The 14,187-nt window shown below is 42.4% G+C and overlaps 1 protein-coding gene across 1 annotated transcript; it reads right to left on the bottom strand.

Annotated features, from left to right (window-relative positions):
* Positions 1–102: 102 nt before the first annotated feature.
* Positions 103–7,995, bottom strand: LOC310855020 (AP-1 complex subunit sigma-2). Its single transcript, XM_083759848.1, has 5 exons — positions 7,825–7,995; positions 5,716–5,894; positions 5,027–5,135; positions 3,234–3,371; positions 103–2,097 (listed from the first exon to the last, which is right to left on the bottom strand). Exons 2-5 carry the CDS (start codon positions 5,892–5,894, stop codon positions 2,050–2,052), a joined length of 474 nt encoding a protein of 157 aa, XP_083615974.1. The 5' UTR covers positions 7,825–7,995; the 3' UTR covers positions 103–2,049.
* Positions 7,996–14,187: the final 6,192 nt, after the last annotated feature.

The raw sequence follows: 14,187 nt of genomic DNA, 5'->3' as shown, positions 1-14,187 counted from the left end.
TAAAATAATAGGCCTATATGGCCTATAGATGCATTCCTTTTCGGGTTTATGATCCATCAGGAGCGGATGGTAACTTAAGTACGCCATGTTGTAGTCACTGATTTGTAGTCATCATGCACGGTATATCCATTTTATTCCAACTTGCACCTGGCAACACTAAAAACAAAGCGACGAAAAATACCTTTTCCTTTTACCATCCAATCTAGACCGGATCAGATGGCGATTTGGAAACACAGACGGAGGTGGAAAGCCTGGTGACGTGAGGTTATGTCTAGGCACTGAAAAAAATATGTGACAGCCACATTTTCAGTTTGTGTACATTTATTACTTAATCAGAAGTATCAGTGAAAATGCATGTTGGCAGTGTTTATATAAAAGTCAGTGATTTCATTTTTTGGCCAAAAACCCAAAATATAAACTAATTGCTAGATTGCCTAAAAAGGATAGAATGATTTATTACAAATTGAGCCTGATGTATTTTGGTGTTTTTATAAGCAGAAATATTACTGACATCAATGAAACAGACAGCCAGGGATCAGTTTAAGCCCAATTTATACTTTATGCATACTGTATACTGTGCACTGGAAATTGTCCATCTACAAGCTCCGTCGCTTGTAAAATAGCTCATCTGCAAATCAAACACTGTCTGAGTCATCATGAATCGTCTTTATATCTAAAATAAAGAAATAAGTACTTACAGTATTTAAACTGACCTTTATACCTCAGCATGACAAAAACATAGCTAATAGTACAACACAAATGACCTGCGATTAATAGCTCAGAATCCCTTATAATGGTTTGTAAAGTGAATCTTCCATTGATAACAAAAATATACAGTGTTCTTTGGTCATGTCAATGGATTAGAATTTGCTTAAGGACAACTTTTTTCAACCAAGGTTCATGTTTGACGGTTATTAAAGAAAGTAAAAGATGAATGTTAAACTTCTCATTTGCTGCATTCTGTAGCTTTAGCCATTTTTTACAGTGGGGCTAAATATGTATTTTTATTTATCGCGATTTCTTTATTATTTACTATAGTCCTACTAGACCCCAGTAAATTACATGTTGCCACAAAATATCACAGGATCTACTGAATGTGAAGGTGATGCCATACTGTGTCGTAGGCTCAATGTCAGTTTGTCACCTCGCGCTTCACATTCAATAGATCCCATGATCATTTGTGACCAGATGTAATTTCATGGGGTCTAGTAGAACTATAGTAAATAATAGCTATAAAATGTTGTAATAAAAATACATATTTAGCCCCATGTTCGAATGCCCCCGCCCTCCTGTCAAAAATAGCTAAATCAAAAAGCAGCAAATGGGGGGGGGGAAATCCTCATCTTTTACTTTCTCTAAACTAAAGTTGTCCTTTAAAGTCATTACTGTTTCTGAGTAAACATTTATCATAAAAGGCCATACTGATTTAATTTAATATTCAATCTGTTTTGGTAAACTTAACGAATCACATGGAAGTAAAAACACAAACACAATTAATATTGGCAAAAAACGTAGCCTACTTGCCGTTTTTGAGGGGGAATGAACAAATTCATATGATTGTGTGTGAAGATGAGCAGCCATTAGTATAATATATATATGCACTGATAAATCAGAGATGTTCATATACTGTACACTTCTGTTACTGTATGTTTACAACATCACAAATCAAACATATTTTAGACTTAAAGTCTTGTAAACTGTTCCACACACACTCTGCAATCAGTAAGCATGACAATGAATTAATTTAACTTAATACTGAACTGTTCATGATGTCACAACATTGTATTCCATGACCTTTCGAAGGCTTGTATGAGTGTACTGTACAGATGTAATAGTGCTGCAGAATGGAGCCATAGATTGATCTGGTACCTCGGAGAGACAAACACCATAATTGGCACATCATATGACCTTAGAGAATAGTTATTAGTTTCCGTTTAGATACGTACAACACTAGAACACACAACAAGAAAGACAAGACAAAGGCTTGGAGGTGGCTAGATCTACTTCGGAGGGGGCAATGCTGGGTTGTGAGAAGATGTTGGAATGCATCTATGTCAGACCAATTTCTTCCAGAACACTCCGTGGGGCCTCGGCCTCCTGCAGTTGAGGAAGAGCAGGGACAAAGGGACATAGTGAAGCTCTTATTAAACAGATGTACTTTATATACATGAAAGGTTTGTGGATCGTTTCTGTTTCATAAAGTACTATTATGAACTAGGCTTCAAAATGAATTAAGGCTAACCGATGATAAAAGAAATACCTCTGGTTTCAAAATAGGTTATAAGCAGGCTCATAAATCTGTCAGGATAATGAGGTATTATCTTTTATAAATAGTTCACATTAAAGGAATAGTTCTCCCAACAGAGGACAGTTTTTATATAATTTAGTGCACACTACTGAAGAAAGAAACTCCCTCCCACTTCTGTGTTTACACCAGATGTCATGGTGAGCACGCAGGCATGAATATTTTTGAAAGTTAACCATGGCAGGAGTGAAGATTTGTATTTAATATTTGGGGGAGATTTTGCCTTTCTAGTAAAGTGCTGTGCATTAAGTAATGGTGTAAATTACTGTAAGTAATTTCCACGCAGTGGGATGGTTTGGCTTCTGCAGCCTAACTAAGATTGTATGTAGTAGGTTTATGGTCATTTGTTGTCCATTTTGGTACTCTGAACTGGTCACTGTTGACTTCAGCCCTCCCAACTCCCTGTGTGATATGTAGAAGAATACACTAGCATGATGAGAGACAGGGTCAGTAGATAATGTCAGATTTTTCATTTTGGGTGACCTATTCCTTTAAATAGGCCTTTTAAAGGCAACAATATCTTACATGAACAGTTATAACTGACAGTGGGATTCCATCTAACTGCTACAGGCTAAAGCTCTACAGCTACACAAACATGCATGCCACTTAAAGAGGACAACACTTACTTTGGCATCCTAGCAAAAGGGTTAGCGACAAGGAAGAGAAAGGTACTGATTGAGTACTGCAGCATTCTATGTTACAAAGTACATACGCAAGTGAGGGCAGGAAGCAAAACATAAAAGCACAGAGGAAGGAAATCTGATTAATGAGCTTCACTATGAATTAATTCTATAGACTATACACACACTCACACAGGTGTGCTATATATGTCTACTCTTTGCCTAATGCAGTAGCTGGCCTGTCCAACAAGATCATGGGTCCTTCAAGTGTGTAACTTATACATTATGTTTGAAGAACAATTCCTTACCTCCTGAAGAAGGTCAGCCTGCTCAATGGCCTTCAGCACGTTCTTCTTGGAGGTCTCTTGGGCCTCTCCTCCCAACAGGAACTCGTCCAGAATGAAGTAGGCCTTCTCAAAGTTGAAAATGATATCCAGCTCACATACCTGTGAAGTCATTCCACCACATACCCCATTACATCTTTTTTCCTGCACTGAAATGTACAGGTGCTATTATTTTGGCTAAATTAGGCCATAGCCACTTTCCCAAATGTAAATGACCTCATCACAGTTGATTTGTGATGACGGCTATGGCCCCCTAGTTTGACACGCCACATGCTACTTAAAGTATAATAATGGCACCCCAATTTTCAACCCCTGAATTTACCATGATCCACTAATTATTTCAGTTACAATTTGAAGGGCGCGCCGCTAGCCCCTCCTATGTCCAGCTTTGAGGGTGTGTGTAAACCATAGTGTAAACACAAACATTGTCCTAACACAAACATTAAATGCCATTGACAGTGGCTACGTTTACATGAAGGGTGATCATTCCGAATAAATACTTCAGAATAAAATACATCCGATGTAATGTTTTTTGCCCCGAGTTTACATGGGAAATGGTCATTCCGAATGAGTGTTTATATGGAGAAGTGATAGAAGACATGATACATGTTAATTCACGTGAAACTACGCCATCTGTTGGTTATATAAAATATAGGCAGTTCATTCATTGTGACTGTCTCAACAATACAAGACGAAAGACGATACTTTGAAATCCCATCATTTCATTCCGCAGTAGCTTTGAGGCTGCTGGTTGGATAGGGCGAATATGTTTACCGTCTTTTTTTCCCCACCCGCTGCGGCTCTGCTTCTCCGCTGGGAAGGTGATCATCTCGTTTTTATGTGTACTTTATTATCTACAGCACGGCCAGGGCACGCAACACTGATTATTATTGTATCGGGTCGCTCGTTATTTTTGAGAGCGAGAGAGAGAGAGAGAGACCGTTGACCACACACACACACACATACACACAGATCAGGGTTATCGTCATCTGCTGCTGCTCCACGTTCTTTTGTGGATTTCGGATCTGAAAAAAGGAACGAAATAACGCGCTCTATGTCCAAACTCCTCGGCGCGCCTTGGATATGAGCGCCTTGGAGCATGCTCAGAAAGACCAGAATGAACTTACATCCGAATTAGTGTATACATGAGTCCAATTTTCTTTCAATCGCATTGAACATCGGAGTAATCCGGCCAGTGACATCGGAATGGTTTTTAGATCGCATCGAGCGTTTTCATTCGGATGTACGTTTTTGTAGGTGTTTACATAACAACGTTTAATAGGATTGAAATTCTATTCGGAATGAAAAGGGGATTTAACTGCTCATGTAAACGTAGCCATTGAATGGCCAGCATAATTTGAAGACGAAGGTGAGGACGCAAATTGTGATTGGCCGGAATGAGATGATACAAAACATTGCGGCAGACTCTTGTAGACCAGAACATTGAGGTTCTAAATGTAAATGTGGGGAGAACTGGAATTGGTAGTAAAGACTGTAAAGCCATAGAATAAATAAACATTATTGAGTCGTGTCACCACTAAGGCCCTGCTTTTAAGCCAGGAAAAATGTATTACCTATAGTACATATTAGAGAAAAAACATTCTATTCTGAAAAAAGGTCTTAATTAATGGTAACCATTCTCCATATTTAACAGCAACCATCTTTTTCTCCATAGACATACACGCAAGTGTTAAGTGACATAATGAAGTGAAGCTCACTTTAACAAAAGTTCAGGTTAAGTTTGAAAGAAGACTCACACTGCCAAAGTATTTGTCCAACAGCTCCACATATCTGTGGATGATTTCCAGAGTAATAAGCTCATTATCTTGATCCTCCACTGCACAGCAGAAGTACAGGCTGGCATATCTACGACAGAAACATAAGAAGAAGATTCGAGACAACACACACATTACACCATATAAGTGGTATCAGATATACCGTATGTATAATATAATTTTTCATCTTTGTGACAGGCCTAAACATTCTCCCCTTCCTCCCCACACACAGTAACAGTTTTTTACGTGGGTTTTGACATATAATAATTATGGAAATATTCAAATTTTCCCGTTACACACAAGATTGGTATTGGCCCGATTATGAAAAGAACAATCGGTGATCGGTCCCAAAAAACCTAATCGGAGCATCCCTACCACATATAGCAAATCTACAAGTTTGTGATGTATTGTGAGCTTGTAGAGCAGCTATTTTTGGCATGAGTCACTGGCACGTATCTATACAGAGCAGAGACACTGCAAGAACATCTTACACCAGTGCTTCTCAATGTGGGGTGCGGGGACAATCAGGGTTCCTAATGGATCTTTACAGTTCTGTAACTCTGAGATGGAACCAAATGGACCCTTATTCAGTTCCATTTGAACACACTCAAAGTTATTGGGGTCCTTAAAAAAAACGTTTTAGAACCACTACATATGCATCACTTCCTTACCTCTTATAGACAATCTTGAGGTCTCTCCATTCCAAGAAACTGCACATCTTGGGCTTCCTGGCCAGTATGGTCTGGACCAGGTCTCTAGAGATCTTCTTCCTCTCCTTGTCAGACAGAGGCACATACCACTTCTGCAAGCGCAGCTTTCCCTGCCGACTGAACAACAGCATGAACTGCATCTAAAGGAAGGAAAGTATTATAGAACATAGGGAGAATAAATGAGTAGGCTGATGAGTAGTGCATGAGGAGAATTCTTTCTATTTGTGAGGGGAGCTAGCTCCTCCTATATCCAGCTTTTATTCAGTACCTAGGCTGGTAATCCAGCTTGACAGCTGAAATCACTATAGAGGGTATGCGCGCGACATCATCGTACCTGGAAGTTATGCGGGAACGCCCACTGAGTGGCAAAAAACTACTTTCTGGCCTTGACAGCCCATTCATCCAAACAGAAAAGTCCTGTCTGATTGCATTAAACAATGTTAAACTCACCAATATTGCAGCTGTAAGAAAAGCTTGAATTATCCTCTTTCTATCTGCAAAGTTTTTGTTTCATAAAAATCCACCATAGAAACGTTATGAGCTACTTTCTGTCAAGAAATGCCCTGCATTTGATTATTTTGGTGTCAGAGTTTGGAAGTGCTTGTTTTCAATAACACAACATTTTGCTGCCTCCTGCATTATGTGACATTTAGAAACAGGTGGTACACAGGACGGTTGAGTGAATTCCAACGAGCGCTTCCAAACTCCAACACTCTCTATATTCACCATGGTTTTAAAACCCTATGCTATTTTAATGGATTTTCTGAACGCATTTTTACCTATCTTTAACTGTGTCCTATCCCATGGTACTTATGTCAACCATGTGTATTGACACATCGTATTATGCTTGTTATTGTGTTATTGCATTTTCTGCTTTTTTGCTGTGTATTGTTGTGAAGTGCACAGAGACCCCTTGGGGTGATGTTGCACTATAAATAAAAATAGAACTGACAGCGTGTCACGGGTTCGAGTCCCAATCCCGACGACCTTTGCTGTGTGGGTGTGTTCCCCGGTCCCCCCTAGCCGCAATTTGCAACTCTAGATTTTTTTACAATCTGTTGAATCTAGAGTTGCAACACCCTCCATCCACTTCCTATTCATGATTTTCGGTTTCTGATATGCTGGTCTTAAATGAAGGCTGTGTGTGATGGGGCGTCGCACTGTGTCTGCCTCTTCTTTGGGTGTCTTACCTGAGCAGGTAAGATTCTATTAAACAAGCGCTCCCCCTCACATCTTGTTTTACGGCACGTTGCAAAAATACAAATGGCGGCTTGGAAATGTCACTCTTGGAATATTTTGGACAGAAAGTAACTCATAACATGTCTACGGGGGATTTTTATGAAAAACAAGCTCGGCAGATTGAAAGAGGATAATTCAAGCTTGGACTACAGCTGCAATGTTGGTGAGTTTAACGTCATTTAAGACCAGCATATCAGAAACCGAAAATCATGAATAGGAAGTGGATGGAGGGTGTTGCAACTCTAGATTCAACAGATTGTAAAAAAAATCTAGAGTTGCAAATTGCGGCTAGGTCCCCCCATCACCTCCCCCTTTCCTGTCAAAACTACTGTTAATCTGTCAATGAAGGCAAAAAGCCCCAAAAACATAATAATAATAGTGTCTATCTTACAGAGCTAGAGCGCCCCTCACTTCACACGGGTGTGATTTTCTTTTCTATTATTATTTTATGGTAAAAGGAGGAATTCAGTTCATACATGAAATGAATGTACAGTATAATTAGTTTCACCAACCATACATAAAAGAACAATACTATTTAAAAACTGGATTTTCCATCAAATCTAATGATTAGTCAGTGGATATATTTTAATGTTAGAATTGGGGGCTTTTCTAGAAACTGTACGTGTCATCATTAGTGTTCGGGCGTGGTTCCTATGCTAGCAGGCTACATTCGCAATCTTCAATGTTGCAAATCTGTACTGTTATCATGTGACAACACATACAGGAGGATGCTTCTCTCTCATCTTGTCAATATGTTTGTTTACGAATCATTCATGTGTCATTGTCACCCCCTCCTCCTGCGATGCACCGAGAATTAAACACAAAGCTTACCTTCGACTGAGACACACTGACGACTGGCAATGTGAACACAATCCAAACTAAACATAAATGTGCTCCCCCAAAATGAAAGGAAAAGAAAATAACTAGTGTTGTTGTTGTTGTTGTTGTGTACAGCTCTTGTCCCACTAGCTAAGCTAGCTAGCTAACGGCTGGTGCGACTGTGAGAACTATAGTAGTGGTGGTGTGTGTGAGCGACCGAGCAGAGAGTAGGGGGGAGGAGGGTGAGAAACAGCGAGCTAAGAATTCAGTTAGCAGTGCTGCTATTGGTTGAATAATCTGCCAGTGCTACCACGAGGAGATTTGATTGGCTGAGGGAAGAACCGTTATTCACAGCCTGCCTTTACAGAGAGATAAATGAGATACCCTTCTTTCACACGCCACACAATAAAATACTATTACTGAGTGATAATTTTACTGAGAGTGTCCTGTAAACAGCTCATAGAAGATAGCTGTCTGCCTAGGAATACACAATATATGTATGACCAGAGCCTCAGAGGGTGTTGTGCAGATAATGACAAGAGGGTGTTGTGTAAATTCCACTGCATGACTGCAATTTGAGCAAAAATATGAATGCACAAATCCCATTCCCACAATCCCACTTGGTTTGATTTACCGCAAGCAATCAGCAATGCAGTTATGCAGAGCACGTTTAGTTTCAGCGACTCAGCTCAGGGGCATGCAGGCTCTCAGCACATTAGTAATTTAGTCACAGCACAGTACGTTTTTTTTCAACCAGACAACCTATAACTCCCTCTCGATCAATTCAATCCAGGGCTTTATTGGCATGATAAAACATTATGTTAAGGCTACATTGCCAAAGCAAAAAGTGGAACAATACAATCAAAACAAATTTCTCTCACAAAATAAAGTGACAGCTGCCAGCCAGACTATCACGTCAGATTAAACTATAGTCTCACAGAATTTTTCACTGTAGCCTAGGAATTCGCCTATAGTCTCACATAGGCTACCATATTATGTTGGTCTTAAAAATGAAATGTTCCAGTCAAATCATCATTCTGATTTCATGATTTTAATCACAGTTTATTTTGTAGGCCTATTACATTTTGTGTTTACTGAGGATGATTATCAAACACAAACATCCTATATTGACAAACAAGTGCTGTTCTGTGCTGCTCAAATACGTTTTCCTTTCCCCCTTCCTAATAATTGGTTGTTTTTATTCCTTACAAACCTGGCACAATTGAAAAGGGAACTGGCTTTACACCGGAAAGTGCTTGGCCAAGGAACATTGTTACACTAAACAAAATCTATACACCAAACACACATTTCTGAACTTTTTGTTGGATGTTTATGTGTAGTAGGCTATAGTTAACTTGCAATGCATTTCAGACTGAAATGCACTGATTTCAGTGCCAAAGACTGTACAGTACACTGTGGGCACGTTCGGAATCACCGCACCGGAGCGCACTCATCTATCAGTTTGCATTGCAGACAGCGTCTAGTGAGCTAATCTAGTGAGCTAATTTAAGACTTCCGGTGGACGATCTCTTCAAAATAAGAGTACCCTCTAGAGTATTGAAAAAAAGTTTAATTTGCACATTAAAACTACAAATTAAGCATTTAAATGATGCTATATGATGCTATAAGACACACATTATGTTTCTGTGTAAGAATAAGTAATTAAATCCTTATAATAATAATAATAAAGTTATCTAAATGGATAAATGCTATTCACTGGAGTGCATGGACTTTATAAAGTGGACACTGGACAAAAGACGGCTCCGCAAGGCAACTATCTGGACATACCCACGCGTTCGGGGAGATGTCCTATACCACACCCCACTCTCCGCTAAGCGGGAGAGGTGTAAAATTCACAGCAGCAGACCTTCTACTGGGGTCAAGGCTGACAAAAAGTACCGTTTCCGGACCCAGAATGGACACTGGACAAAAGACGGCTCCGCGAGGCAACTATCTGGACATACCCACGCGTTCGGGGAGATGTCCTGTACCACACCCCACTCTCCGCTAAGCGGGAGAGGTGTAAAATTCACAGCAGCAGACCTTCTACTGTGGTCAACGCTGAAAAAAGTACCGTTTCCGGACCCAGAATGGACACTGGACAAAGAGGCCTCCGCGAGGCAACTATCTGGACATACCCACACGTTCGGGGAGATGTCCTCTACCACACCACACTCTCCGCTAAGCGGGAGAGGTGTAAAATTCACAGCAGCAGACCTTCTACTGGGGTCAATGCTGACAAAAAGTACCGTTTCCGGACCCAGAATGGACACTGGACAAAGAGGCCTCCGCGAGGCAACTATCTGGACATACCCACACGTTCGGGGAGATGTCCTCTACCACACCACACTCTCCGCTAAGCGGGAGAGGTGTAAAATTCACAGCAGCAGACCTTCTACTGGGGTCAAGGCTGACAAAAAGTACCGTTTCCGGACCCAGAATGGACACTGGACAAAAGACGGCTCCGCGAGGCAACTATCTGGACATACCCACGCGTTCGGGGAGATGTCCTGTACCACACCCCACTCTCCGCTAAGCGGGAGAGGTGTAAAATTCACAGCAGCAGACCTTCTACTGGGGTCAATGCTGACAAAAAGTACCGTTTCCGGACCCAGAATGGACACTGGACAAAGAGGCCTCCGCGAGGCAACTATCTGGACATACCCACACGTTCGGGGAGATGTCCTCTACCACACCACACTCTCCGCTAAGCGGGAGAGGTGTAAAATTCACAGCAGCAGACCTTCTACTGGGGTCAAGGCTGACAAAAAGTACCGTTTCCGGACCCAGAATGGACACTGGACAAAAGACGGCTCCGCGAGGCAACTATCTGGACATACCCACGCGTTCGGGGAGATGTCCTGTACCACACCCCACTCTCCGCTAAGCGGGAGAGGTGTAAAATTCACAGCAGCAGACCTTCTACTGTGGTCAACGCTGAAAAAAGTACCGTTTCCGGACCCAGAATGGACACTGGACAAAGAGGCCTCCGCGAGGCAACTATCTGGACATACCCACACGTTCGGGGAGATGTCCTCTACCACACCACACTCTCCGCTAAGCGGGAGAGGTGTAAAATTCACAGCAGCAGACCTTCTACTGGGGTCAATGCTGACAAAAAGTACCGTTTCCGGACCCAGAATGGACACTGGACAAAGAGGCCTCCGCGAGGCAACTATCTGGACATACCCACACGTTCGGGGAGATGTCCTCTACCACACCACACTCTCCGCTAAGCGGGAGAGGTGTAAAATTCACAGCAGCAGACCTTCTACTGGGGTCAAGGCTGACAAAAAGTACCGTTTCCGGACCCAGAATGGACACTGGACAAAGAGGCCTCCGCGAGGCAACTATCTGGACATACCCACACGTTCGGGGAGATGTCCTCTACCACACCACACTCTCCGCTAAGCGGGAGAGGTGTACAATTCACAGCAGCAGACCTTCTACTGGGGTCAAGGCTGACAAAAAGTACCATTTCCGGACCCAGAATGGACACTGGACAAAAGACGGCTCCGCGAGGCAACTATCTGGACATACCCACGCGTTCGGGGAGATGTCCTGTACCACACCCCACTCTCCGCTAAGTGGGAGAGGTGTAAAATTCACGGCAGCAGACCTTCTACTGAGGTCAACGCTCAAAAAAGTGCTGTGCCTTGGGGCATTGACAATTATTTAATTAACGAATTAAATAACCTTATTTTATTCTGAAGGCAACCGGATGTCTTAAATTAGCTAGCTCTCAGACAGGAAGTTCTAAATTAGCTTATAAGACAGAGCCAAATATCTGTCTGAGAGTGGAGCCTGCCTGGCAAATTACATGGGGGGTCCTTTTTGTGGGCTTGGCCGAAAGTGGGCGTTACCAAAAGGTGGGCGTGGCCATGGCCGCCAGAAGTCTGTCAGATTTTGACAGCTTCAAATTAGTGTTAAACATAATATAACCCAATTGACTCCAGTCCTCTCTGTTTAATATATCTATAATGAAACTATATAAACTATGCATATACCATGAAGTGCTATGACTACTAGCTCTGGTCCATAGCTCTAATGCGTTTCATTTAGAGCTATGTTACTCTAAACTTCCCCGCTCGCATGAATGCAGACCAGCCTCTACTCTTTGGCGTAAATAAAAAAAACGTTTTTGCTACACATAAAAACAAAGGCGAGTTGTGTCATTAGAAAGCCTACTTTGGTAATTGGTTCTAGTTCTAGTGAACAGAAATAATAAATAAATAGACTTGGTAACCTAACTGTAGGGAGTGCAAACACATTAAAGAACCTGGGGGTTATCATCTATGAAAAGGCAACACAATGAGCAGAAAATAAAAATGAACCATGTAAATACAACAAATTGAGCAGAGCACTGCAGGGAGTTGAACCCCATTCCGGTAAACCAGAAGTACCACAACCAGTGCCTTGGTTTTTGTTTTGTTTTACGAGGTCCATTCGTTGAAATGTAAATTTTGCATTGCAACGGTAAAGTAATTTAATTCACAATTGACATTGTAGGCAATAATTAATAACGGTATGGCACCAGGCCAAAGCCATGGGGATAGAGTATGTTTTGCACTCTGAGTGAGTGTGTGTGTGTGTGTGTCCGTCAGTTTGTTAACAGCTAATCTCCAGCACCATTAACCCGGTCGATGCCAAATTTTGCACACACACTCCCTGGATGCCAACGATGAACCTCTGTCCCAAATTTTCCAGAACGGCCTGTATAGCACCACACATTTTTGTATGCCCTCCGAGACTATGGACTATAGCCTTTCGCTTTTCCGCGATTTAACCTTTTTTCAAATCGTGAACAATGATGAAGAATCGCACACTATAGCATGCCACTTAATGACCTTGGGGTCATCAAGGTCATTGATATTGATCAATAACCTTGAGCAGTATAAATGACCTTCAATAAGACTAGTAAATGACCTTGACCAGTATAAATTACCTTGACAAGTACAAATGACCTTGACCAGTATAAATGACCGTGACCAGTATATGACTGACCAGTATAAATTACCTTCATGAGACTAGTAAATGACCTTGACCAGTATAAATGACCTTCATAAGACTAGTAAATGATCTTCACCAGTATGAATTACCTTGACCAGTATGCGGTCCGTGACCATGGACTATAGCCTTTCGCTTTTCCTTGATTTTCACCTTTTTTTTAAATCCTCAACAATGATGAAGAATCGCACACAATAGCGCGCCGCTCAATGACCTGAGACCATGGACCAATGAACCATGTAAATATAACACATTGAGCAGGGCACTGCAGGGAGTTGAACCCCGTTCCGGTAAACCAGAAGTCCGACACCAGTGCCTTAGTTTTTGTGTTGTTGTTCATTTAAAGGTCCAGGTGTGCATACGCATGTGCCCCTGTGTGTGTAGGTGCATGTGTGCATGTGTGTGCACGCTTCAATGACCACTGTTGGACCCAATGGCGATCAAGGACCTCAGGGAGCCACCCATAATTCACAACGGTCACAGCGAACTCTTTTGCATCACAACTGGTGGCCAACAGTCGTAACCAACACCGCCACGACCCAGAGGAGAATACCATCGCACAGTGGTATCAGACCAACCACAATCAGCCAGCCCTCAAACCAAACCCTTCGACCTAGAAGAACTCAAAACTGCAATGGGAAAGTTGAAACCCGGAAAAGCAGCAGGGATTGATGACATACTGGCAGAAATTATACAGCACCTGGAACCTAACGCAAAGACCTGGCTCGTGGGGATGCTGAACACATGCATGGCACAGAAAACCATCCCTTCTGTCTGGAGAAAAGCCAAAGTGGTTGCAATCCCCAAACCTGGCAAAGACCCATCATCCTCAAAGAGCTACCGACCCATTTCCCTCCTCTGCATCACCTACAAGAGAGGCTGCTACTCCAACGCCTCATACCACTCATAGACACCAAGCTGACTAAAGACCAAGCTGGTTTCCGTCCCGTCCTGTGCTGGACAGAGCTCAACCTCACCCAACACATTGAGGATGGGTTTGAGGGAAAACAAATAACTGGAGCAGCAACTGGAGGGCGAAGCAAGCACGCAGGCAGCTTGTGCCTGCCTGCGTGCCTGCCTGCCTTCCTCATGTGGAAGCTGCATAGTTGAGTTTGTGTGTGTGTTTCTTTTTCTGTCTTTCTTTCTTAGGACGAAGATCAAGGTAGACGCCGTTGGAAGGCTCAACACAAGCCGATGCCCCTAGAGATCCATCCCAAAGCTTCCCTCAGGGAGTCCAGCAAGCCAGCTAGCCAGCAAGCCCGCCCAGTCAGCCAACGCAGCCAGCCAGCTCCGCCAGTCAGCCAGTGTAGAAAGTCAGGCTGCCAAGCCAGCGCACATCAGCCCTTGCAGTCAACCATTGTAGCCATA

The sequence above is a fragment of the Protomyctophum parallelum genome (assembly GCF_964188405.1).
Source record: "Protomyctophum parallelum genome assembly, chromosome: 2".
NCBI lineage: Eukaryota > Metazoa > Chordata > Actinopteri > Myctophiformes > Myctophidae > Protomyctophum > Protomyctophum parallelum.
Note: the sequence above shows the minus strand (reverse complement) of the source record. Positions and strands in the feature narration are given on the sequence as shown.

Coding starts and splice junctions, on each gene's coding strand:
- LOC310855020 (XM_083759848.1), bottom strand. CDS start 5,894: ATGCAGTTCATGCTGTTGTTCAGTCGGCAGGGAAAGCTGCGCTTGCAG. Junction 5,136..5,715: donor CTCAAGATTGTCTATAAGAG/GTAAGGAAGTGA, acceptor TTTCTGTCGTAG/ATATGCCAGCCTGTACTTCT. Junction 3,372..5,026: donor TGGACAAATACTTTGGCAGT/GTGAGTCTTCTT, acceptor ATGACTTCACAG/GTATGTGAGCTGGATATCAT.